The sequence below is a fragment of the Botryllus schlosseri genome, chromosome 12, assembly GCF_051294905.1.
Source record: "Botryllus schlosseri isolate E-star chromosome 12, Bs_hap1, whole genome shotgun sequence".
Lineage (NCBI taxonomy): Eukaryota > Metazoa > Chordata > Ascidiacea > Stolidobranchia > Styelidae > Botryllus > Botryllus schlosseri.
In genome coordinates, this window is record NC_137247.1 from 13,300,151 (window position 1) to 13,326,325 (window position 26,175).

At 40.5% G+C, this 26,175-nt stretch overlaps 2 protein-coding genes across 2 annotated transcripts in view; both read right to left on the minus strand.

Moving 5' to 3' along the window:
* The window catches only part of LOC145452215 (uncharacterized), a 103,980-nt gene that overhangs the window by 75,285 nt on the left and 2,520 nt on the right, over window positions 1–26,175 (minus strand). Inside the window, exons 2-4 of the mRNA XM_080330443.1 lie at window positions 25,605–25,792; window positions 24,978–25,205; window positions 14,112–14,157 (exon numbers count right to left, since the gene is read on the minus strand). Of these exons, the coding sequence (XP_080186569.1) occupies window positions 14,112–14,157; window positions 24,978–25,205; window positions 25,605–25,778 (448 nt within the window). The 5' untranslated portion in view covers window positions 25,779–25,792. The remainder of the gene's footprint in view (window positions 1–14,111; window positions 14,158–24,977; window positions 25,206–25,604; window positions 25,793–26,175) is intronic.
* LOC145452677 (caspase-2-like) lies at window positions 5,919–7,111 on the minus strand. The gene has a single exon (XM_080330847.1). It carries the CDS (start codon window positions 7,109–7,111, stop codon window positions 6,080–6,082), a length of 1,032 nt encoding a protein of 343 aa, XP_080186973.1. The 3' UTR covers window positions 5,919–6,079.

Here is a 26,175-nt window from a genome sequence, read left to right on the forward strand (position 1 = left end):
ATTCTGATACATTCGTACCGCTCTGACTTGCACGCTCAAAAGGTGCCAGTCAGAGAGCATGTTCAATTGTTCATATTATTGTTGTTGTGATTACAGATTGAGTGTAGCTATACTTGTCTGGCGTTCTCAGTATCGAAATGAGAGTTACGTAGTTAGTTAACTACTCAGTAGGAAACGAGTTCCTACAAGATAATAATTGATAACAATATAGGCAATTCCCGATCATACTGACCGATTCAATCATGAATTCTAGAAATTTTTGCGCGCTTCGCGCGCTTAGGCGACAAAATCTGATTCACTGAAGAAACTCCCAATGAATATGATAAATGGCGGTAAACAGTGTACGCCGGAGGGGGGTCTGGGGGGCCAAGCCCCCCAGAAGTTAGGTCTATAACCCTATGGGGGGCCCAAGACCAAAGTTTTTTTGGGGGGCCTGACGAAGTGCTGTTACGGCCCTGGGTACCACACAAATATATCTGCCAAACTAGGGCCCAAAGGAGATCCCATGGCAATGCCATCGATTTGCATAAACATCACGTCGTTAAAGCTGAATTCAACACAACTTGTAGCAGTTCGCAACAATTCCAGGAATATTTCACGTGGTACTATAAAGCGCATCTGCACAAATTTCGAAAGTTTCCGACAGTGGCACATTGGTAAAAAGACTTTTCACATCGAAAGAGCTAAGAAATACATTGGACGAATTTAATTCAGCGCACTTCAATTTTTCCACAAATGTGAAAGAGTCACGAAGACAATGGGGTGTATACAAGGATCGAACTGGCTCAATGACGGTGTTGCCACTTGGCCAAATTATGCTGCGCCGATCCACACATAGACAGTATGGGACGCAAGGGCACGTCATGTTTATGTGTTTTAGGTAAACCATACATACGCGGCCGCTGCGAACCCGAAGGACGTAAGGACTCGTACAGATTGACAGGAAGGAGTCCATCCTTTTTCAATCATAATACAATGTGGTGATTGGCATGTATGTAACAGCAAGTCACGAGAAATGGCTATGTCTTAGGTGTTATCTTGTGAGCGATCGTATGGTTTTAGAATTATTTCACACCTTTTTGAATAAGCGTTCACTTCGCAAAGGATTAGGGTTAGAGCAGAAATAGTGACAATTTGTTGCTATTCAAGTTACCGACACTGGCGGTTCTGTTATTCGTTACTTATTAAATCTTACCAGTGAAATCATGTTCTGTGACAAACTGATTACTAAAAGCATGCCTGTAACACCAAGTCCCGGAAGATGGTCATGTCCGAGACATTATCTCGTCAGCGATCGCGGGTTTTGTAATCAATTTCACACCTATTTGAAGTGTTAGTTTGTGAGCGTGGTTATTGTTGATATTGGGATCGCCGTCTACGCCGGCTCTGTGGCAAACTAATTACTAGGGCCATTTTAATATGACCTTAAAAAATCAATTATATGACTTTATTTTTGGGAAAATATGACTTTATATGACTTTATGCGAAAATCGCGTATTTTTACATGTAACCAACGTCACTCATGGAACTGACGAGTAAAACATGAACAACGTAACAGTAATACACATCCATTTTTATTTTAAACCACTTTTGTAGTACAGTTTCATGTAGTGTGGAATGTTGGAGTCTTTAAAGTTACCATTTGGACGTAAAATGACTTTGGTAAGGAAAATGAGCGCTCCACAGACGCTGATATTTGTTGACACTTCTGCAGTTTTGCATACAGCGCTGGTGAAATGTCTTGTCTTTGTAGCTCCATAATTTATTTCGCATCGTTTTTATCCAATCGCTTCTTAATGTAATTTTTGAGCTCAAGCGGATCTTTTCCGAAATCGAGGGCATTTAGGTCAGCATGAGCCTCTTTGATAGTGTACGTACAACTTTCCATTTTCAGTATCAAGTTTGAAATACTGTTGTAGTGGAGGCATATTTCTGTTAACTGACTAGTCAACTTTGGATCGTTCACTGAATCTTTGATGCTCTTTAAAATAACTCCTTCAGCTTCCCATGCGTTGACTATTTATTTCACTTGTGAACTTCAAATTACGTCCCACTTCAGTGCACAGAAGTCAAACAGATTGTGAGCAGCACAATGCAATGTGTGACCTCATAATGCAATGTGTGACCTCATAGGTCTGCGACTGTAATGTTATGTAGGCTAACCTTACAGTTTGCCTTCGTTCAATCAGAAATTGCCTTACTTTCTTAGCGCGTAATTGCTTTAATTGGCACTATTCATTTAAAGTATACAACAATATGACTTTATAACTTAAATATGACCTAACCAGGAAAATATGACTTTATATGACTTTATAACTTTCTTAATATACCCCATATGGATGCGATTTTTGCGTTAAAATTGATTTCACGACTTACTGATGCATAGAAAAAAATATGACTTTAATGACTTTAAATGGCCCTACTAATTACCAACACATTACCATGCGACTGATTCCTAGATTTAGCAAGCTATTTCACACCTCTTTGCTGAAAGTACGACATGTCAACGCAGCCTATATTCTACCTGAGAGTACGACATACCACCACAGCAATAAGAATGGCGATATATTGAAGTCGCACTCACCATAAACGTTGTGATTAACTCGAATCGGTCATATATAAAAATTTGGAATGTACATATCTCGAAATAGCGTCACTGTCTACTTTACTTGATATTCAACACTACATCACCAGAGATCCCTGTACCCGCAATGTTAGTTACAGTTAGGATAAAAATCACCACGAAAACGACTCTTCGATCAAGGAACGAACTTACACATTTGAGGGTACATATATATTGCCCGTAAATTAGGGTTAGCATACGTCCTCTTTTTTTTACTTTTTTGAAAGTATGTTCGGAGGACGCCCTTTTGTCCTCTTTTATGAGATTTTGTCCTCATTTTCGAGACTTGAGGTGATATTTTTAGCAAAATGCGACTGATATGCCGTAAATCAGCACCGAAGTGACGCTCCGGCGGGTATTTCGAGAGCTGGGCGGAAGGTTGACCTTTTTAATTTATTTTTTCTAGTCAACCACCTAACAATGCGATGGAAAAAGCTGTATTTTGGGCGCTGAGCAAGAGTGATGACCGACTTTTGACTTCCAAATTGCTCGTTACAGAGATAAAATATCACTAGTCAATTTAAAATCAGCCTCTATGCACAGTACACGTGTTTCTGTTGTAGCATGATTATTGATTAGTTAATTCGTCTATTTTGCTTGATTTGGCTATGATATCATCGAGCCCACGCTGTAAATTTTGTGACTGAATAAATAAAATTCACTCATGGATGGAATTGAATAAAAAGATGTGTCATCATATGGACTGACAAGCCCTTCTCTTCACCATAAAAAGGATTGCTGATTCGTTCGTGTTTGAAGTTAGAAAGAAAAATTTAATACATCGATCGAAAATTATTTTATACCCCAAAAACAGAAAACATATGTCCCAGACCCCATAACTCGCGCAGGCCAAATATATTTGTATGCGAGGAGAGATTCCGCCAGCATGGATCTGTAAACAAATTAACGGTGTGTAATCAGGGGATTATCATAGCGAAATTTTGAAGTATTTTCGGTGTAAGTGTCTCATCGGTGCCACATCTCCATCTACTCCTATCGACATCGCCTATGGCTCGGTTGGGTGTCGTCGACTGCACCGAGTTGCTTCAACATCGTGCTGTCCTGTGATTGTATCGCAATCTTGCTTTACTATTGAAAGGATTAAATTATTACCAATAAACTGGACTAATCCTGAGCTCCAAAGTTTTTTTCTGTGGGCTGTGGGTTAGTATTTCAGCATCTATATGAAGAACAGTCAACGGACTTCGCACTTCTCTTATCTCTGTGTTGAGAGAAGTCAAATATAGTCTCATACTCATAATAGTTTAATATTTACCGAAACCTGCGGACTGATCCGCTATGTAATGTATGAAATGTATCAGGTATCGCAGGAGTCACCAACACGCGGCTCACGACGTCATATTTTGCGGTCCGCGATCTGATTTGAATTTGCGAAAGAAAGCATAATAAAGCACTTTGAAATGCTGAAATTGATTTCAGCTTGAATAAATGGTTGTTGTTTTTTTGTTCGAAGTAAGCTATCCTCCTGTGCCAAATATGAAATGTACGTTTCAACATGGAGACTTGACGCTGGACAGCAACTCGATTCGCAAAACATAGGCCTATTCGTTGTATGATTTAGCGCGAATGTGCAAAGTATAACGAGCATTTTTGTATGATGGTATCTTTTAGCTGTTTTGTTGCAAGAATAATCAAGTACGTTTGGGCGATTCTATATTTTTTTGATATAGCAGACAGGAGGTAACGAAATAGCATCACGTAACGAAGTCATACCAACGGGTCCGCCCGCCCGAAGATGTTCAATTATTATTTCCGGACCGTACAATTTCAAATACACCTCACTCAGCTCTACGGGTAAATATGATTACGTGAGCAGATAGGACAAGACATTGATAGCAATATATATGCAATTCCCGATCTTATTGTTCGATTTCATTATGAATTATCGAAAGTTTTTGTGCTTCGCACTAAACACTAACAGTACAACCATAATTTCGTGGCAAAAGCGAACGAGGTGGTGAAGGGGGTCAGTTTATCACCCTATCGGAGCCCAAGACTCAAGTTTTTTATTGGGTTGGCCTGACGTGGTGCTGTTTCGTTCCTGTCGACGGGTATACACCAGTAGATGTGTAATTATTATTGAGGGGGCGTACCTTTTCAATCACACCTCACTCAGCTCTACCGATAAATCAGATTACGTGAGCAGAGAGAGGATAAAAATCGATAGCAATATATATATATATATATGCAATTCCCGATCATATTGACCGATTCAGTCATGAACAATGGACATTTCTCGCGCTTCGCGCGTTCAGGCGCTGAATGTCAGCCCGCGTGCAGTCATGGGGGGGGGGTCGGTTTATCACCATATGGGGGGCCCAGGACCAACGTTTTAGGGTTGTGACGAAGTGCTGTCACGGCCCTGACAAGGAGTAAAAATTTGATCGACGCAATCAACGAAATGATGTAAATTAGGATATTCGCCGCCGTTTCTACAGAAATATACACCAAATGGGAACGCAGCCTCCAAGCAAGCAATCGAAAATATTGTAAGGGGTTTCCCGGCTTATGACGATATATAACAGACCTGGGCAAAGTGCGGCTCGCGGGCCAAACACGGCCCTGACGCTATTCTGATTGACCTGCGTAATGGTACTTGGAATTCGAAACATAAAATCTTCTTTGTAATCAAAACATTCAAGGAAGTATTTGTAATGGTACTTTAGGTGAATTAAAATTGATACAGCTCTGCTCAGTACAGGTTACCGCTTGGTATTGCTATTCGCCCCTCCCTTATCAGACCGTTAGTCACGCAAATGCACGATGCAGATGTACATCACTGCAGTCGTAACAGAACGATGCGCAAGAAATAGATATATCGACGACTTTCGGCCCCGAAGCCTTGTGCTCATGCCGATTACGGTCAAATCAGAATTGCCTCGTCCACGACGTAGCGGAAAGCATGTGGATTAGTTCAGAAAGGCAACAGCAACCCTTTATTTAAATTTGCTTACGTTGAAAAAGTTTTGGCATGGTTTGGGTCACCTCTCCGAGGAAAGCCGCTTGGCAAATGAGGAAGTCGAAACAGTGCGCGATGCATCTCTAGGTAAAACCAGTGGCCAACTGGCCATCCTACCTTGATTTGCAGATGTCGCGGACTGGTCGTCAGCCTATCTCATCTTATTGATCTATTTCCTCCACTTTTTTCTAGTTTCTTTATTTAAGTATTTAGTCAATAATTTATTGAACTTTTGTTCTTGGATTCCTTCGGTTGTTCTTTCTTTCTTCTTCAACAACAACAATTCGACACAGTGCAGTAGTTGACTAGCATACTTATTACAATAGTCAATGGTAGGCCTATGCATATTCAGTTTTAGACAAAATTAAGACCGGGGTCCGGAGAATTAATCATTAGTCTGAAAAGGTCCGTGACAACAAAAAGATTGGCAACCACTGAACCAATATATCGCTCTGGCCCAGTTTATGCAAATAAGGCTATTCTTCATAACATTTTGGAAATCCAGGGAACAACATCAATCGCTTCTTTCCAAAGCTATCGCTGGCGTCCATGTTCATTACGGCCTCGTGCAAATCCGTCCCTGGCGCGTGGACTGACTTCTTCTCCAAATCATCTTTCACCATCTCCATTAGGGCGCATACATCATGTTTCGCGGCTTTATCGGTAAATACTTTCCTGATGCTTTGAATAAACCAAGAGCCCTTCTTAGGATCGCGTAAGGCTACGCAATCGGGTTGGGTTGCGAATGCCAACATCAGATCGCTGGTTTTTTCAACGTATTCTGAGGAGAGGGCATCAACCTCGGTTTGCTCTGAACCAAGTCTTTTTCCGTGTGGGAGTACTTTGCGTAGCAGTTGGTTTATCCACGTACTGTCTTCCGTGCAGAATCCCTCACCATCTGTATGCGTTGTTTGTACCTTGCTTCCTCGACACATTTGGAAGAAGATGAGTTTTGGTTTAGTTTTCAGACTCGGACTAGATGTGATGATATTCAGTATTTTTTCGGCCGCCAATTCGCCCCGTTTACTTCCGAAAACCAGGTCGTCTTCCTTGCCGTGCGACATGATTATGACGACGCATATATCAGATCGTCCTTGTTGCGCAGCGAATTCTTCCACTCGCAAGCCCATGTTGTAGGCAGTAAGATCGGTTTCAATCGTTATACTGAAGCCCATCTCCTTCCATAAGTGATACATACCAGACACGTCTTTGTTCGAACCATGACGTTCATCGCCTTCACCACGAAACTCGTTATTAACAATCAAGACGCGACCCTTTGGATAGTTCGAGATCAGATAAAAATCTTTTGGCCTACTGATGTGATCGACGAAATCCCTCTCCTTTGCATTAGTTACGGGCCTATAGTAATCTGACTCTACCCAACCTTTACCATTGACCGCTTCGCTACTTTTTTGATTTTTTTTTATCTCTCCATTGTAAACGTTTATAGTAATTGGACCTTGGAATATGGGGTTCCCTCCTGTTATTTGTATCGACGAAGGCTCCATATCAATCTTCTTTTATCGCAGTAACTGACCAATGTGAATTTCGAACTCGATTACAACACGCGTTATTAGCTATGTATGCAATGTCTGTAACACATTGGACAGGTAAATGATGTTATGGAGCCAGCATCTATTCTATATCATAGCGATTAGGAACTCATAATATCGATGATAGTTCGCTTGCGGCATATATATATGAGCTCTCACGAGGTAGAGAGAGAGAGAGAGAGAGAGAGAGTTTTGACTTGTCCCGATTATGCGGTTTGTACGCAACTATTTCTTCGCCAGTGGAATATTCATTCGGCGGGATTCGAATCCGGACAGTCTAAGTTGAGAGAAGATAACCAAGGCTCGCGGATAGACGGGCACTATGCTCTAAGTACGACGTGGTCTAAATTTGAAGTTGAAAGTGTAAAAATACTATATGACAGCAGGTATTTTTCTCAGAAAGTCACCGTACTCGAACTGCAGCGTAAAGATTTTCATAAAAAGTACCATTAAAGCTCAAATTACGTTGCAGATAGAGTTGCAGTTAAAACAAAAATCATTTAGAAACAAATATGCTTGAAACAATACCCTTGATTTAAACATTTTCCCTCTGGCCATGACGTGACGAATATTTAAATGTGACGTCACTGTAGATTGGCATAGACCAGTTGACGATTCCCATTCCGGCTCAGATTAAGAAGGGCGCTACTGCATTAAAATCGAAAAATGAAGTCTTGTTGAGTTGCGCCGGGCGCAAAGAAAATTTCAAGATTAACTAAAATCTCTCGAAAATTCGTGCGTGAATTCTCAATTGCAATTTGCATGCCGCCAACACATACTGATTGAATTAGGCGTCGACGGCCGCACAAATTCCCTTCTACGGCCAAAGATTGCCCACTCTTGATATAATAGTATACATAAGGTATATCTTACGCCAATTTCGAATCCGCATTCCAGTTGTTGAGTCTTTTACATTGCTGATAAATTTCCCCAAACTTGTTTGAAAATAACAAAATAACATTGAACAGGAAATCAATTAATATCAAGGTAGGTTGTACTGAGACTAATCCTAATGCTGGTAGTGACTAAAGAGAGCACGGCGTCGTTCTGTCCTACCACGCTAAATTTGATCAGTTTTGGAAATGAATTACATTGTGTTAATTTATAGCCTAATTGCGGGCGAAACTGGGCATCCAAGTCTGTCTTAGGCAGTGCAGTTTGCCAGCTATCAACAACAGCTATCTAGCGCACCGACATTTAGGCTACTGCCAAAGCTATAAAGTAACGAATGACTTGCACGTAGGAATTGCTCTAAATCATCGTAGAGTGTCAAAATTTGCTCAAATGAAGCTGAAGTCAGCCTATACTCCGTTGAGTGCGATTGCTGGAGTTTGAGTTTGGTAAGCTTTCTAGAATACGAAATAAGTTTAATCTTCTACAATCGTTTTTCCAGAATCGTTGTGAAACACATGTTTAGTCACAATTTATACAGACTTGCTCAATTTCTCGCGCCCCGCTGAGAGCTTTCCGCGCCCCCAAAGGGGCATAGACGATTGAAAAATAGGGTAAATATGGCCTTTTCAACGAAAAAGGCTCCCAACCATTGTAATAAACAGACCAAAATATCTTTTACCGGTACTACGTCGTTATGCAGCATTTTTACGATCGGCTGCATCATCATTTTAGATTGTAGTGGCTGTATGTACTCGCGTAGCCTTGTCTACTTTTCATACGGATACTGTTGAGTTGGTCTGGTAAGTTACAAACGGTTTACTTGACAAGGTTTTTCTGATTGACTGAGTATGACCAGATGTTAAAATGTCGAGACGCCGTATTGATAGTATTTCTGAAACTCTCTTTGACAAACGGAAAGCTGGATCGCGAATAGAGTTGTAATGTTTACTTGTTTCAATGCAATATGCGTATAATCTCAATGTCAAGTGACAAACTAACGCGCTCGGGTACGATTCAACTTGAATTGTGTAGGGAGTTTCATCTCGAGCTGGTAAATTAGCGCATTGATCGAGTATCGTGATTCTTATCACACAACTAAAGTCGACCACTATCCCAAGGGTGAAAACATATAGCGATCGCCGGAAAGTGTCAAATTGTTGGTATTCAAGTCGCCGTCTGCGTCGGTACTGTTAATCGTTACTTATTAATAGTAAAAACTATCAACATATTACAATAATAGTTAAAACCGTCAACATAATACAATGTGGTGATTGGTGATCTGTTGTTCGTTACTTATTAAATCTTACCAGTGAAATCAGATTCTAAGACAAACTGATTACTAAAATTTCACCGCGTGAGCGATCGGCATGCCTGTAACACCAAGTCACGAAAGATGGCTATGTCAGAGACATTATTTTGTCAGCGATCGCGGGGTTCGAAATTTATTTCACACCTATTAGAAGCGTGGTTATTGTTGATATTCGGAGCGCCGTCTACGCCGGCTCTGTGGCAAACTAATTACCAAAACATTACCATGCGACTGATTCCTGGATTTAGCAAACTATTTCACACCTTTTTGCTGAAAGTACATGTCAACGCAGCCTATACCTAAGAGTACGACATACCACCACAGCAAGCTATTTCACACCTCTTTGCTGAAAGTACGACATGTCAACGCAGCCTATATTCTACCCGAGAGTACGACATACCACCACAGCAATAAGAATGGCGATATATTGAAGTCGCACTCACCGTAAACGTTGGGATCAACTCGAATCGGTCATACATAATAATTTTGAATAGCGGCGTCACTGTCTATAGACAGACTTGACATTCAACACCACTTCACCAGTGATCCCTATACCCGCAGTGTTAGTTGTAGTTAGAATAAACATTAACACGAAATCGATTCTTCGAACCAGGCACGAACTTACACATTTGAGGGTACATACATATTGCCACTTCACCAGTGATCCCTATACCCGCAATGTTAGTTTTAGTTAGAATAAATATTAACACGAAAACGACTCTTCGATCCAGGCACGAACTTACACATTTGAGGGTACATACATATTCCCGTACATTAGGCTTACCATACGTTCTCTTTTAAGAGAACTTATCCTCTTTTTTTGACTTTTTTGAAAGTATCTTCGGAGGACCCCCTTTTGTCCTCTTTTTTGAGATTTTGTCCTCATTTTTGAGACTTGAGGTGATATTTTTAGCAAAATGCGACTGATATGCCCTAAATCAGCACCGAAGCGACGCTCCTGTGGATATTTCGAGAGCTGGGCAGAAAGTTGACCTTTTTTATTTATTTTTTCTAGTCAACTACCTAACAATACGGTGGAAAAAGCTGTATTTTGGGCGCTGAGCGAGAGAGATGAACGAGTTTTGACTTCCAAATTGCTCGTTACAGCGATAATATATCACTAGTCATTATGAAATACAGCCTCTATGAATGTATACGTGTTTCTGTTGTAGCATGATTAGTTAATTCGTCTATTTTGCTTGATTTGGCTATGGTATCATCGAACCCCACGCTGTAAATTTTGTAATTTAATAAAAAATTCACTCATGGATGGAATTGAATAAAAATATGTGTCATCATTAGGGCGGTTTTTTTTTGACATGTCAAAATTTTTCATAAAGGCAACAGTTTTTTGACGTCTGCATTTCGTTCGTATCGTTGATTTTGCACTGTCGGTGAACTTATTATTTGATATTTTACAGCTTGTAGCCTATTTTATAGGCCTACCGTTGTAAACGGCTAATTGTGAATCATAAACGGTCAAATGAAACAAGTAGGTAAACATGATGTTATGGTCAACGTACCGCAATATCCTAACTGAAGAAAGACTTCTTGCGCATTGCATCATTTTTATTAAGAAGCGCTTGATGAAAAATTGTGATGTAGACAACATTGTTAGAATGAAGCAACACGGTGTGTCACCAGCAGTGTACGCACAACTGGAGTGTTGTCAGCCAACAACTGCTGCTGTTGAACGTCCTTGGCAAGCTTCTTAGTAAGGACATGCACTTTATACCCAAGAATGTAGGAAAGTATCTCTCGTTGTACTACAGAAGTTTTCAATTTTTTCTACCATAATACATATTGTAACCACTGGAATTCTTCATAGGGCCAGATTTCGTTAAAATATTGGTTTTTCCGTGTAAAACGTTGCATGTTTCTAAGCCAAAAACTTTTTTTCATGATAAACTACTTCGTTAGGACAGTCAGTTCCAACCAGAAATGAAGATAAGTGGTACAATTTTAACATTATGTGGGAAACACCTAATTTGCATACGTTAAGTCAAAATTTGTTCAAAATTCATTTTGTTTAGGTCAAAAAAAGTCAAAATTTAAATTTTTTAGGTCAAAATTTTTCTTTTTTTAGGTAAAAACCGCCCTAGTGATCATATAGACTGATACAAGCCCTACTCTTCACCATAAAAAGGATTGCTGATTCGTTCGTGTTTGAAGTTAGAAAGAAAAATGTAAACGTCGATCGAAAATTATTTTATACCCTAAAAACAGAAAACATATGTCCCAGACCCCATAACTCGCGCAGGCCAAATTTATTTGTATGCGAGGAGAGATTCCGCCAGCATGGATCTGTACACAAATTAACGGTGTGTAATCAGGAGATTATCACAGCGAAATTTTGAAGTATTTTCGGTCTAAGTGTCTCATCGGTGCCACATCTCCTTCTATCTCCTATCGACATCGCCTAGGCTCGATTGGGTGTCATCATACAAAGTCTGCACCGAGTTGCTTTGACATCGTGCTGTCCTGTAATTGTATCGCAATCTTGCTTTACTATTGAAAGGATTAAATTATTACCAATAAACTGAACAAGGCCACAGAACAAAAATACATCGACCTATTTAACACGTTCCATCAAGGGCTAAATATAGATCGAGGCTGCATGTCACATTACACCATGCGGAGCTGCAGTTGATATATTCGGCGGGTGTACATTCAATTACTGTAAACACTCTATCAAATCTCATTTTCAGCGCCACAACTTGCTTTAGCCGTTTAAAATACGAGCTTCGATTTTCCTGTTTATGACGTCATAAATGTGCACATTTTTCTGATCTGAAAGTACTTTTGTCTATGATGTCACAATATGCGTATGTTTGAATTCAAAATCTTTTGCGTTACTTTCACTTTAACACCTGATGAAGGAGCGGCGCTCCGAAAGCTCGTGTAATAAATATAATTATTACTTTGCAAGTGGACGTTAAATAAGGTGCGAAAGCAACCAAGATCAATAAACTGAACTAATCCTGAGCTCCAAAGTTTTTTTCTGTGGGCTGTGGGTAAGTATTTCAGCATCTTTATGAAGAACAGTCAACGGACTTCGCACTTCTCTATCTCTGTGTTGAGAGAAGACAAATATAGTCTCATACTCATAATAGTTTAATATTTACCGAAACTTGCGGACTGATCCGCTATATAGTGTATGAAATGTATCAGGTATCGCAGGGGTCACCAACACGTGGCCCACGACGTCATATTTGTTCAATCATTATTTACGGACGGTACAGCTTCAAATACACCTCACTCAGCTCTACCGATAAATCAGATTACGTGAGCAGAGAGAGGATGAAAATCGATAGCAATATATATGCAATTCCCGATCATATTGACCGATTCAGTCATGAACAATAGAAAGTTCTCGCGCTTCGCGCATTCAGGCGAGGAATGCCGGCTCACTAAACGGTCACCCAATGTATTAGACAAGTAGCGGTAAACCGCGTGCAATCTTGGGGGCGGGGGTTGGTTTATCACCATATGGGGGGACCAGGACCAACGTTTTAGGGTTATGACGAAGTGCTTTCATGGTCCTGACGCGGTCAGAAAAAATTTGATCGACGCAATCAACGAAATGATGTAAATTAGGGTATTCGCCGCCTTTTCTACAGAGATATATACCAAATGGGAACGCAGCCTCCAAGCAACCAATGAAAAATATTGTAAGGCGTTTCTCTGCTTATGACGATATATAACAGACCTGGGCAAAGTGCGGCTCACGGGCCAAATGCGGCCCTGAAGCTATTCTGATTGGCCAGCGTAATGGTACTTGGAATTCGAAACACAAAATCTTCTTTGTAATCGAAACATTCAAGGAAGTATTTGTAATTGTAATTCAAGTGAATTAATTTAATTGATACAGCTCTGCTCAGTACAGGTTACCGCTTTTTATTGCTATTCGCCCCTCCCTTATCAGACCGTTAGTCACGCAAATGCACAATGCAGATGTACTCCACTGCAGCCGTAACAGAACGATGCGCAAGAAGAAGCTGTATCGACGACTTTCGGTCCCGAAGTCTCGTGGGCGAAGGGCGACAATGTGGTGTGAACGGAGCCACGTCAAGCCGCTACCTAAATTATATTCATCGATACTTTCGTGAAATCATACTGGTCACTTCATACCCACGTGCGACGAGAATTCGGGGCTTTACTCAACTTTTATAAAAATTAAACGTTGATACTCCGTTAGAACAGCCCCGAAATTCCTCAGGCAATATTTCTGATTGGAAGATTGAACTACTTCTACTTGACAAACGGGAAATAGCGAAAAGTAAGTAGATCACAAAATATTGCAAAGTAGAAGTAACGAAATTCAGATCTACTTGAGTAAGTACCAGAAGTAGAGGAAAACTACTTGAGTACTTAGAAAAAGTAGAAGTACTTCGTTACTGACCAGTTACAGCCTCTACGTGGCATATGGCAGAAACGCATGCGCATCTCATGAGACCAGCGATATTTGAATATCTTTCAAGCTGGAGAATAATTTTACATCAGATTGGATTTTGATTTGAATAAAAAGTATTTGAAGATCTCGGCTATTTTGGAATATTTCATAGTTGAATTTGGACATGCAATTCATAACATGCTAGTTTTGGACAAAATCTTGGTCATTACCAGAATAGAATTTGGATTTAAACATAACAAGAAATCGATATCTAATTTGGATATTGGTTCAAATCTACAATCCGCTTATCCTTGTATAATTGTACATGTACATAGAGCTTTTCGAGGAGCATCACTTACCTCGTGATATTGCGTTCCTGTTACTGGCTCGTTTCGGTGCTTTTTTCTGTAAAAGAATTGGCAAAATATCACTTCACACAAAACATATAGCTTCCAATGAGCATTCTGTCATTGGATTCATCTACCATAAAGATGTTGTTCTAGCACTGATTAATCAATATTTGATAGCCGTTGGTTGCATAAAGCTTTCGATGGATTAGTTTGTTACCATTAGGGTAATTATTCTTGACCACATTACGACTGCCTGCTGGAAAATATCATGTATGCTTTCATAATGCATACCGTAGCTTTCTTTCTCTTTCCTGGAATGCGGTTGCGACGAAGTTGTGGACTGACTTTGGAATATAGTTCTTCTGGCAAACAAATTTTTGGTATTGCTCCTAGTTTCAGCCAGGTTTTATGGCTCGAGACCTGAATGTCAGATTTTTCAAAATGCTTCTCGCATATGTACGCCTTCCCAGGACCGACTTTATTTGCAAAGTCAGTATTACATCGATATTTGAAGATAACCTGAAATGAGATAACCGTTATTACTTGTCACAAAAAAAAGGGAATAGGAATTGCATCTTATTCTTTCTGGCGACATATTCTAAAATTGCGAGACTACCAATTACAAATACTGCTAAACCGGTGGGCCTACTGCTAACAATGCTGTGCTTTAGAACAGGGGGGGCTTAAACACTTTGTGCGGCCGCGTCAGCATTGTCAGCAAGTGGGACGTGTCTGAAAAAGTTTGAGAACCACTGCTCGACAGTTGCAACACCAATGGATTGTTAGGCGATTGCACATTTCTGCATATCTTCTGTACCACCATCATTGCCATCTGTTATGTATTTTGGTTGGATGAAAAATGAAGACTCTCTCTCTCTCTTTCGTTACTATGACACATTCATATTGTTATTTATCTGTTACAATTTTCGAAGGGAAATCTTACGCTGATTTTATTTGACTTTGGCAATGACATGATTAACTGCGTACTTGTTGGGATTATGCCCAAATCCTGGATTGCGTTGCACTGCTAAAATGCTCTGATATCAGATCAATTGTTGAATTCGTAAATATTCCAATTATAATTGATGCACGTCAAATCTTCGCTAGCTGCAAAATTGTATTGTAACACGACTGCATTTGTTCCCTTGCATTGTGTCCAGATCTGATTACATTGTTATGCTAAGTCATACCATGTACAACAACAATTTTAACCAAATATACAAATATGTGATTTTTTGTGCCAGGCGTGATTATTACGATAGTGCATCACATTTTCGCGATATGTGTGAGACGCCAATCTACAATGTCCCTTCAAATAAGGCCTGCTTGAAAATACATTGAATAGCCTTAATAATGAGGCTGCGGCCAGCGGCATCATCAAAAACTAGGTAATCGGTCCGCGAGCATATCTTGACAACCCTGCTTTAGGACAACAGAGTGCAAATTAAAGAGCTCTACGGTGGCATAAAATATTTCACAATCACAATTATTATTATATATATCATATACACCTTACACGTTCACAGCTTAATAACCTAGTTCAGTGCTTCTCAACCTTTTTGAGTTTCGTACGCACTTTTTTTCTAAAATAAATTTCATTCGCACAAACTAACCGAAAATTGTTACACAAAAAGAAGATGAAAATATAACGCTTAGTTGTTCAGATTTGCAACAAATCTTAAGCTATCAAGTGTCTCATTAAAAATGCTACTATTTTCGCTAGTTTTTGATTTCAACAATTTCACTAAAACCCTTCTCGGCCAAACAAGTTGTTGGGTTTTGTACAAGAACGTCTATCAGTGCTTGGATGGCCAGGTCCTAAAATTTGTTATGCCCGCCTATCCAAAATACAACGTAAAAGAGTGAAAAATGCTGGCTGGAAGAAATCGATTTTGAGAGCAGACAAAAGGGTCTAGGAGGCTCCAGTATGTCGAAAGGGTGAAAACCCGCTTGTTTGTGTTGAGGCTTTTGCTTTTATGTCTTGGAAAATAAGATCCAAAGGATCAAGGAAAGTAGGCACATTAAATCTCGCTACCTTATGATACGTTGCTCCAACTTTTTTTTCGATTTCACATTTTCTGTCTCGCGAGTATGTGGTAAGAGCAAACAAACTCACGATACTGTGTGTTCTGCTCTTTAGCTCAACATAGCTTGAGAATTCATGACTGTTTATTAACGTTAAAGCAGTTTTTTAAACTACCACAAAAATCTGAGTTTTTGTGGCATCTCGCAACCTGAGCCTCACCCATGAAAAGGAACTCAATTTTAATATTACAGTAGTATGCTCTGATTTTACGGACATGCATGACATACAGAACGAGCACACCACAATTCTATCCAACACAGCTCTACAAAATGTCTAACGCACGTGATTTCAAATTAGGGTGAATTAAATTTATTTGCGTGTCACAGTTGTAGGCCCTACTACTGTCTACTACTCTATACTCAGATTGCAAGAACGGGACTATTCCGTGCCGACAATGGAGCGTATCCATATCGAATGGTTTTGCCATCCACTATCGGTCATTCTTTGACCAAGGTTTTGTCGACGTTTATGTTTGGCACCGCATTTTATCAACCGTTATTTGGTCAAAACTTTCCGTCTTCATGTGACCCGACGTTGAAGGGTTTGGCCTCGAAATGAATGAGTCTCATAGGCCTGAACTCGCCCGTTGCACACACCTACACTAGTTCATCCACGGTCTTCGACCATGTTTTACAGAAAAACCAGTCGGGCTAATCTTATCATCGATACTCATGATAGAGCCATATTTTCTGCGTGTCTCGCTTATTCGCTCCAGTACCCAACACCGTGACCTTAGATTTGTAAAAACTATCGCAGGATTTTTGCAATAAATTCAACAATTATTACATATTACATACATATTAACCAGGGCTTCGGAGCAGCCGTAAATTTGCATTGCTCCAGCTCCGGCGCTTTCTTTTATCATACACTAGCTCCGGCTTCAGCTCCGGAGCCGCATTATTTCCACAGGTCCGGCTCCGGAAATTATCGAAGGTGTCTGTCTATATCAGGGGTGGGCAACCCGCGGCCTGCGGGCCATATGTGGCCCGCAAGAAGGTTTTGAGTAGACCCGCGAGCTAATTTCCCATTATATTATCGAAATTGCATTGCTCAGATCATATGCTCAGATTGTGAACTTGCAAGGCGAACCAAAAATATGATCAGTCTGGCCGCGACACTTGGAATGTTGATGACTAAAATATCAGTTCCGACGCATTGGCAGATCAATGGTCCGCAGTCACATTTTTAGTAAATCGTCGTACATTACAATAAACTGAAAGAGTAGTAAAATTTTTCTTCGCGCTTCGCGTGTTTAATTGTCACACGATTTCTTGCTTTGTAGCATACCCACACCTGAAAATGAAAAAACGCCTGATTTAGCCGATTGGCTTTAACTATGTTCGCAATTACAAGAGAAAGTCTTTTCGCGTTTGCGCTCGCAGAGAGATCGTCGACGATGAAATGTAGGCACAAATTAATTGTCGTATTTTAGCGGAAATCTTCGATATCGATATGTCCAGATGCCGAATAGTCCTGTCCTTGCAAACTGAGCCCAGCGGGCGGTATACAGTCGACCCGCAATATACCCAAGGAATAATGATATCAACTTTGAAATTTTTACGCGCCTGGCCCGGCTAGTGGGCAGCGCATTCGTTCGTCAATTTTATGTGGCCCTTTAGCCGAAAAGGTTGCCCACCCCTGGTCTATATAGATGACTAATTTACCCGTAGGTTAGTTATCTATAGTAATCTAGAGTCTGTCAGCCGTCAGTAACATCGGATGCGGCAACGAACACATAGGTGCTGCCGTGTCGGCTGGTGACGTCATAATAAAACTTGTCAATTGTCGATAACATCATAGTTGCACTAGAACGCACTTTACTACATGCCATTGCTGTACAGTGTACACAGTATCAAAATTTTGATGCGGCGTTTTAACACTGGCACTGTACCTGTACTCGTTAACAAAGCCATACAGCTCAATTCAATCTTTAAATAAGCGATTAGTATTCAACTGTAACGGTATAGTAAGAGCAATATGGGCGGACATCAAGACCTGATCAATAGAAATTCGATTTGTACCAAATGGCCAATGGTTTGACGTTCGATATTGGTGCACTCGTTACCAGTCCATATGGTGTCGATCAAGTTTATCGGAATATAATATCGTCCCGTTTAAACGAAACGAATACTCGAATTAAACACTGTGCCATGTACATTGCGCCATGCCTAACAAATTAAACTATGCAGTATGCACATTGCAAATTTACAAGTCACAGTGCGCGATAATCCGGGAATGCTAGAGTATCAAGCAGACCTCAAGAATGAATTTACGAAACGGATGATTACAAATTGGAAATCGTGTATCAAATCAGTAATGTGTCTTCAACATAAAATACCACAGGGTCCTGACACCGCATTGAGTAGCTCGCACCGCGACCATTGTTCGCTGAGTGTCACGGCGTTTTGGGCTACTCTTCTGCCATCCCCTATTCACGCTCGAAAATCCTTACTGGAGTGAATGACGATCATGCGCAGTAATGAATCCCAATTCGCATGCATAATTGCATACTCAATAACACACTCCAATTTGCTCATTCGATTCATAGCAACGATGAGATGGAATTTCTCGGCTCGTGCTCGTCATATCGACTTGAGCAACGAAATCACGTTTTTATCCTTTCTATCATTTCGCGTAATACATAGTGATCATTATTTTCGAACCGTACAATTGGCCAACAAGGTTGTGCTGATGATGAAATTGCGGGTGTGCCGAATACCCACAATATTCACAGGCATATCTAGCATACCGGGGTTTGGCACTAATGTATAAAAATTGAACATTGAACATATTATGACTGCTCTGCCGTTAAACCCCCAGGAACATGGTTAGTCGGAAAAGGTAGCGCAAAAGAGGAAAAGATTCTTAATTTCGCGAAGGCCTGCTGTTGAATTATGTGAACTCAAAAGATGTGGTTGTTGCATGTATGATAGCATCTTATGAAATACATCGGAGCCGGAGCTACCCCTCAAATAACTAGCTCCAGCTCCGGCTGAATTTCATGTGTAGCTCCGGCTCCAGCTCCGGTAAAAATGCACGGGCTCCGGGGCTCCGGCTCCAAAGCCCTGATATTAACAGATAGCTCTGACACCGTGTCGACCCAAAATTATATCTTTTGCAGTTCATACTTTAATAACCCTCGAAGGGGTAAATTTGCGTTACGGTAACCTGCAAATGGGAGTCTGTGATGATGGTATTTACTACTATCCTTGTGCCTCGAACAGGTAATACGGAATATGATGATTGTTTAGCGAAAGTAAGCATAAAGTAAATTTAACGTCATTTTCCCAGCCTGTCGCAGGCTCAAACGGGCTGATATACTGTATGTCTGCCACTACACTACATATTTGCATATTTTTGCTGTGCAGTGTGCACACTGTGTATTGTATACCAGTACTATGCTCGGATGCTTACTGCTGATTTTCCATGACTTTTATCTTTTGTTTATTTTTATGTCCATTGGTTAACTGTCATAATCGTTAGTAATGATCTTGCCATATTTACTCATTTATAACTCCGCTGGGTGGCGACTGAATCTAAGACCTACCGGTCCCCCGTCGTCTCCCAATCCTTACCAATTTACATGTGTTTGTTGGTGAGATGAATAAAAGCATACTGACTGACACTAGCTTACAAACCAGGCTTTTGGTTACGTAATAATTATAGTGCGAAAATATTAATTCACTACGGCTTGTGAGAGCTACGACTATATAGGTGCGTCGTAAGTTGAACAAGTTTATACAATTGCGTCGCAACAACAAAAGTTACACTGCCCTTGAATTTCCTATAAGGTTTATTTGAATTATTCCAGGTGAGAAAAATTAATTTTATTATTCACGATTTTCATTCGCACTCATCGGGATTTTCATTCGCACCGATTGCACCACCTTCGTCATTCGCACTCATCCATGATTTTCATTCGCACCGTTCGCACCATGCTCGTCATTCGCACTGCAATTTTTTTCATTCGCACAAGTGCGAACCGTCACACAGGTTGAAAAGCACTGCGCTAGCACATCGCGGAATACAGCAATAAGTTCCACCCCGCGACTTAGTTTTCCCTGATTTGGCCAACATTGTTTTCTTTGGGCCTGAAATATGTAGGGAATACCTCTAAGTGTAACAAATAGGATGGTGAAATGATGGTCAAAATTAAGATATCTCAATCTATCAGAAGGTGTCACACAGTTCCGGCCATTTCTTTCGGCAGAAAACCACAGAACGTAACGAGTATCTTGAAAGGATATGATTTAAACTGGGATATACACAGAGCAATATTTACAGTCACCCATTGAACTGAAATTACCTTCCACCACAGGTGTGTAGCCAGCTGAAAAGGAGGTGATTTGAAAATTGAGGGGTCTGGATTTTTCTCAAATTCACAATACAGCATCAATTCAATAGGGTTAAGTACATGTAGTAATAACGATAACAGAAACTTCTCTTGGTTGAATGTTCACTTCATGCTAATGATGATATCGTGCGCAACAGGCCTTCTCAACGCATTTGGTCAAGCCAGCGATGATATCAAGCCAACAAGGCAGGGTTGTAATGACTCGACTCGAGTCAATCTGTGTATTGACTCGACTTGGAGTCGCGTCATTGCGCATGACTCGAACCAAGTAACATCTCTTTTAAACAGGGCTGTGTACCACAGACCCGCATAATCTGCTACAATGGAATAGAAACAGCGCAACTCACGATTCTCTATCCAGCTGACTGATTATCTTCTCTTTTTTGTCTGTAGAATCTCGTACAGACAATATAAAACGGCGCAATTGTGATCGATGCTGCCGTTCCTGCTCGTTCTTTGCGAGATCCACCCTATATATTATATAGAGTGCTGAATTACTATTTTTCCGATTGACATTGCAACTAGGCACAGCGCAACAGCTTGACGGCATTTCAAATACTTGATAGCTGTAGCCCAATTAAGTATGTGATACAGTTCTGCAAAACATGGTCGAATATTAGATTTTGAAACGGTACTTGCTTATTGCACACACACGCTCTTTGCTTAGCGAAATAAGTCCAGTATCATGCAATTCACATACGAGCAGGAATAGGTGCGGTAGGCTGAACTATGAATGCAACACATATTCGTTTGTATTGGTTTACTATACACCAAAATCACTAGTATTGTTATTAAATATCGGTGGGCAAAAGCAAAGACGCGGAGTTTTTTTAGTTCCATGAATGAATTTTGCCAGCAACATAGGTTCTTAATTACATTACTGTTTCTAGTCCTCAGCCCACTTAATCAGATATATGGTGGAGCTGATGTAGGCGGAAGTGCTGGGCATGGATTATCCATGGACTAGATATCCGCCGAATTTATGTAGCAGCCTTTGTCATGCCGCGTAATTATGCTTCCTAATGAAGTTATGTTCATGCGTAACTACTTTTTCGGCATGTGTCGCTTATTTGCTGTAGTAGCCAACACAGTGCACTTGGAAATTTATAACATACCCACAGGAGATCGTGCGATGGGCGATGAAATTCTTTTGTCACGAGAAATCCAGCAAATATCACATACATATTGAACGGTCGGTCTGGCGCCATCGAGACCGAAATTGAGATCTTTTAGGTCACGACCCCTACTTTAAGAACCCCTAGTATATGCAGTCAGTAACGTGTACTAAACAGATGGCATAAAACGGGTCTGCAACCATTTTCTCATTGCGGACTGGCTTCAAAATGATTTTTTTCCACCAATAATCTTCAACATTGAATTTATTGCATCTTGCACTCTGGAAGGACACTATATGGTGTCCACCAACGAACCCCTCGTGGACCGGTAAGTCGGTCATCAACAACTACTGGTTACCGACCTCCGACATAAACGATTGGACAACAAGATCTGGCCGCAAGATGATTGTCAATAAAGTGCAACAGTGCAGAAGATGCGAGCGAAAAAGTTTGCACAAGGGGTGAACAAGCGATGACACGTCACCTAGACAATACAGAGATCGATGGAAGTGGAGTGGAACTTTTCATTGAAATTTTGTAGCTGCACTTGAAGTACAGCGAGTTTCTGAGGATGTGGCTGGTGCCAAAATGTCTTTCTAACTTGCAACTTCAATCTGACACCACATCGTACTGAGAGCCCCTCTGACAACAGTAGTAGATTGATGCCATGCTATTTTATTCTAGCAAACAGCCAGCAGTGGTTGCATACGATGCAAGAACCCATTCTGATATGCCTGCTTCTTCCGGGATGACTGTGTTTTTGGAAAAATATCCATCACTTTGGACATCATCAAATCAGAGAGTCCACAGCAGCACAAGTGCTTCTTCCCTTAGCATGCATCATAAAACTTTACTGCTTTTCAAGTAACTTTCCCCGACTTGACAAGAGAAGTCGCACGACACCAAAAACTCTCTTGTGCCGATTCCTGCAAATCATTCAGACTTAATCAGGCACGCGAATATCCCATGTCAAAGTTCAGCCCTTACCAACAGATTTGCTATTTGTGTTACATATACCATCATCGAAATTCGATTCCATCTTGATTTGTTTACCCTTGGAAGACATTTTCGCTGTGCCTAAAATATAGAGGGATTTCAACACTTTACCAACAAGGTTGAATAGACACTGGTTACCATACAACTCTTCCATCAACTCACTGAGAGATATACAAGGAACAGCGAGCATGGGTTAATAACGAAGTACTTCCATATGTTTTTTCATGTCAGCGAAAATACCTAATTCCAGGGGTGATCAAAGATAGTCATTGTTGTTACTTAAGTACAGGCAGAATTCAGTAACGAAGTACTCAAGTAACAAAGTACTTTCAACGTAGACCCAGGGTTGTAACCAAGTCACAAGGCTCCGAGTCACAAATCAATCTCACTTTTACAGTTTTGACTTGAGTCAAGACGAGTCATTATCAATTCACCACCGAGTCAAGTCCGAGTCTAAGTCAGCGAGCAGAGGGTCGAGTCTGAGTCATGGTATTATGACTGGAGTCCGAGTCCAAGTCATTGTGTTGACTGCTTAGTTTCCAGTTTAAAGTCTTGCTAAACCCACTTTTCATAACTCTGTTTGGTGATATCGAATGGTTCGCATTGATAATATATTAATTTTCCTCACTTTTAGCAGTTTCTGGTCGCATTTTCAAGTACCAGTACCAATAGACGAAATCCACATAGTGTGGTTACATTACTATTCTTCGAAATTACAATGAAATGTTGGTCTTGGCCGTCTGAGTCTCCAGTCATATGACTTGGTTCGAGTCATGCGCAATGACTCTAGTACAAGTCGAGTCAATACACAGATTGGCTCGAGTCATTTCCACATTTTGAGAAAATGACTCGAGTCGAGTCATCAGAAAATCGCGACTCGAGTCGAGTCATTACAACCCAGCGTGGGCCTACTCAAGTCTGAAGTAGGTCAGGATGAGGTAGACATGACCCAATTGAGTAATTCAAAACAATAGAAGTAGGCCTACTTCATTACTGACCATTTATGGCAGGTTCACTACTTTCCCTCGTATTTGAATTCATATTTATGCTGAGGTGGTCAAAGTAGGAATTGCTGGTACTCCAATAGTATAAGTAGAGTATCAATTTCCAAGTAAACAAAGTCTCTTCATTTTGCTATTCGTAAATGTTCTGTGGCTGCTTTTACCTCTACCAGGTAATTCGCATTACTTCAATCCTATCCCCCAAATCTGGGAGAAATGATAATAGTCTAGTGATAAAATTCACATTGTGACAGTTCTGAAAAATGTGTGGGAGTGTGGTTTCACCAAGTTCTGCAACACAATCTTCCATCCAACATTGTCGGAGAGATGCATTCCACGGTTGCCCGCCATATGAGCATGCAACACAATGGAAAACGACAGTTGAGCGTGGGACACTTTAGCATGTGACTTTATAACACAAAAACTAACCATAACCCGAAATATAACCCTGAAATTAACCCCTATATATATCCTAACGCCAACCTTACCCTAACCCACCCCTAACCTTACCCTAACCCACCCCTAACCCGTAATTTACCCCACATGCTCAATGCTCATGTGTCGCATTCCCAATTGTCGCATGTGCTCATATGTCCACGGACAGGATTCCACAACGTGAACATAACGTGGCATAATGGCAGAAACGTAGGCATACCTGATGAGAATAGAGATATTTGAATATCTTTCAAGCTAGAGAATAACTTTGACACCATATGGAATTTTGATTTCAACAAAGAGCAAGATTGTAACCAAGTCACAAGGCTCGGAGTCACAAGTCAATCTCACTTTTATAGTTTTGACTCGAGTCAAGTCGAGTCATGACTCGAGTCATTACAAACCTGACGAAGAGTATTGGAAAATTTCGGCCATTTAGGAATATTTTTAGCTGCATTTGGACATGGAATTCATAACAATTCACAAATATCGAAAGTTTTTGGGAAAAAACTCTCAGTCATTACCAGATTAGAACATGGATTTGGACATAAAAAGAAATCGATAATCGATATCCAATTTTGATATTGGCCCAAATCTAAAATCTGCTCATCCTTGTACATTGTACAAGTACATGCAGCTTTTCAAGTAGCATCACTTACCTAGTGACATCGCGTTCCCATTACTGGCTCGTTTCGGTGCTTTTTTCTGTGAAATGAATTAGCAGAACATCACTTCACACACAACATATAGCTTTCAATGAGCATTCTGTGTGATCTAGCATAATGAGCCAGTCCTAGCACGGATGCTTGTTACTGTTAGGGTTATTATTCTTGACCACATTGCGACTAAATGCTGGAAAAATATCATACATGCTTTCATAATGCATACCGTAGCTTTTTTTCTCTTTCCTGAAATGCGGTTGCGACGAAGTTGCGGACCGAGAGTGGAATTGACTTTTTCAGGCAAAAGTTTTTTTGGTATCGCTCCTACTTTTAGCCAGCTTTTATGGCTCGAGACATAAATGTCAGATTCTTCAAAATGCTTTTCACATATGTGCACCTTCCCAGAATCGACTCTAATTTTAAAGTACGTATCCCGTCGATGTTCGAAGATAACCTGAAACGAGAAAACCGGTATTACTTATCGCAAAAAAGGTAGAGTAATTTCATCTTTTTGTTTCTTCCAACATCTTTCAAACTTGCGAGACTATCGATAACAAGTACAATGCTAAATCGGTAGGCCTACTGCTGACAATGCTATGCTTCTGAACAACGCAGTGTAAATTACAGCTTACTGAAACAATCCTAATTTCCAAGACACTGCAATGATTGAAACCCTGCAATTACAAATAGTTGAATGCACATCGAAATACTGTTCCAAATTTTGCACATAGGCTGCTACTCAATGGAGAAGCACCAATCATCCCTATTCAAATTTGACAAATTGATTAAATATACAACGAATATGAATTCAAAACATGAAAATATAGAGAATATAATCAATCCACACCCTAACCTGCTTAAATTTATTGGCCCATTCTTTAGTATCAAAACCAAACCGAGTTTTGTCACCATTGGGAACAAGGTAGAGGTGAGCTCCGCTTCCTGAAGTGCTACCACATTGGGGAATACAGCAACACTTTCCCGTGTACCACTTCCTTTTCTTGCTTTTTCCTGATTCGTCGGACATTGTTTTCTTTGGGCCTGAAATATGTAAGGAATCACATTTTGTGTAACAAATAAGATGGTCAACAGTGTTCAAAATAAAGATGTATCAATCTATCCGAAGGTGTCACACGTTTCCGCCAATGCTTGCCACAGACCACCACAGAGTGCAACAGCTATCTTGCAAAGAACACGATTTGAGCTGTCTTGCAAAGAATAGGATTTGAACTGCGATATCTCAGAAAATAGACAAAGCAAGATTTATAGTCACCTATTGAACAGAAATTAGCTTCCGACCTAGGCGCGTAACGCAAAAAAGGAGGGGTAGCGACTTGTACTCGAGTGTAAACTTATGACGTTACTCCTACTAAAGTACCAGCAATGAGTACTTGACCACCTGAATACATACAACTCAATTGCAA

Excerpts from the sequence above, each read along its gene's own strand:
- LOC145452677 (XM_080330847.1), bottom strand. The coding sequence starts at position 7,111 with ATGGAGCCTTCGTCGATACAAATAACAGGAGGGAACCCCATATTCCAA.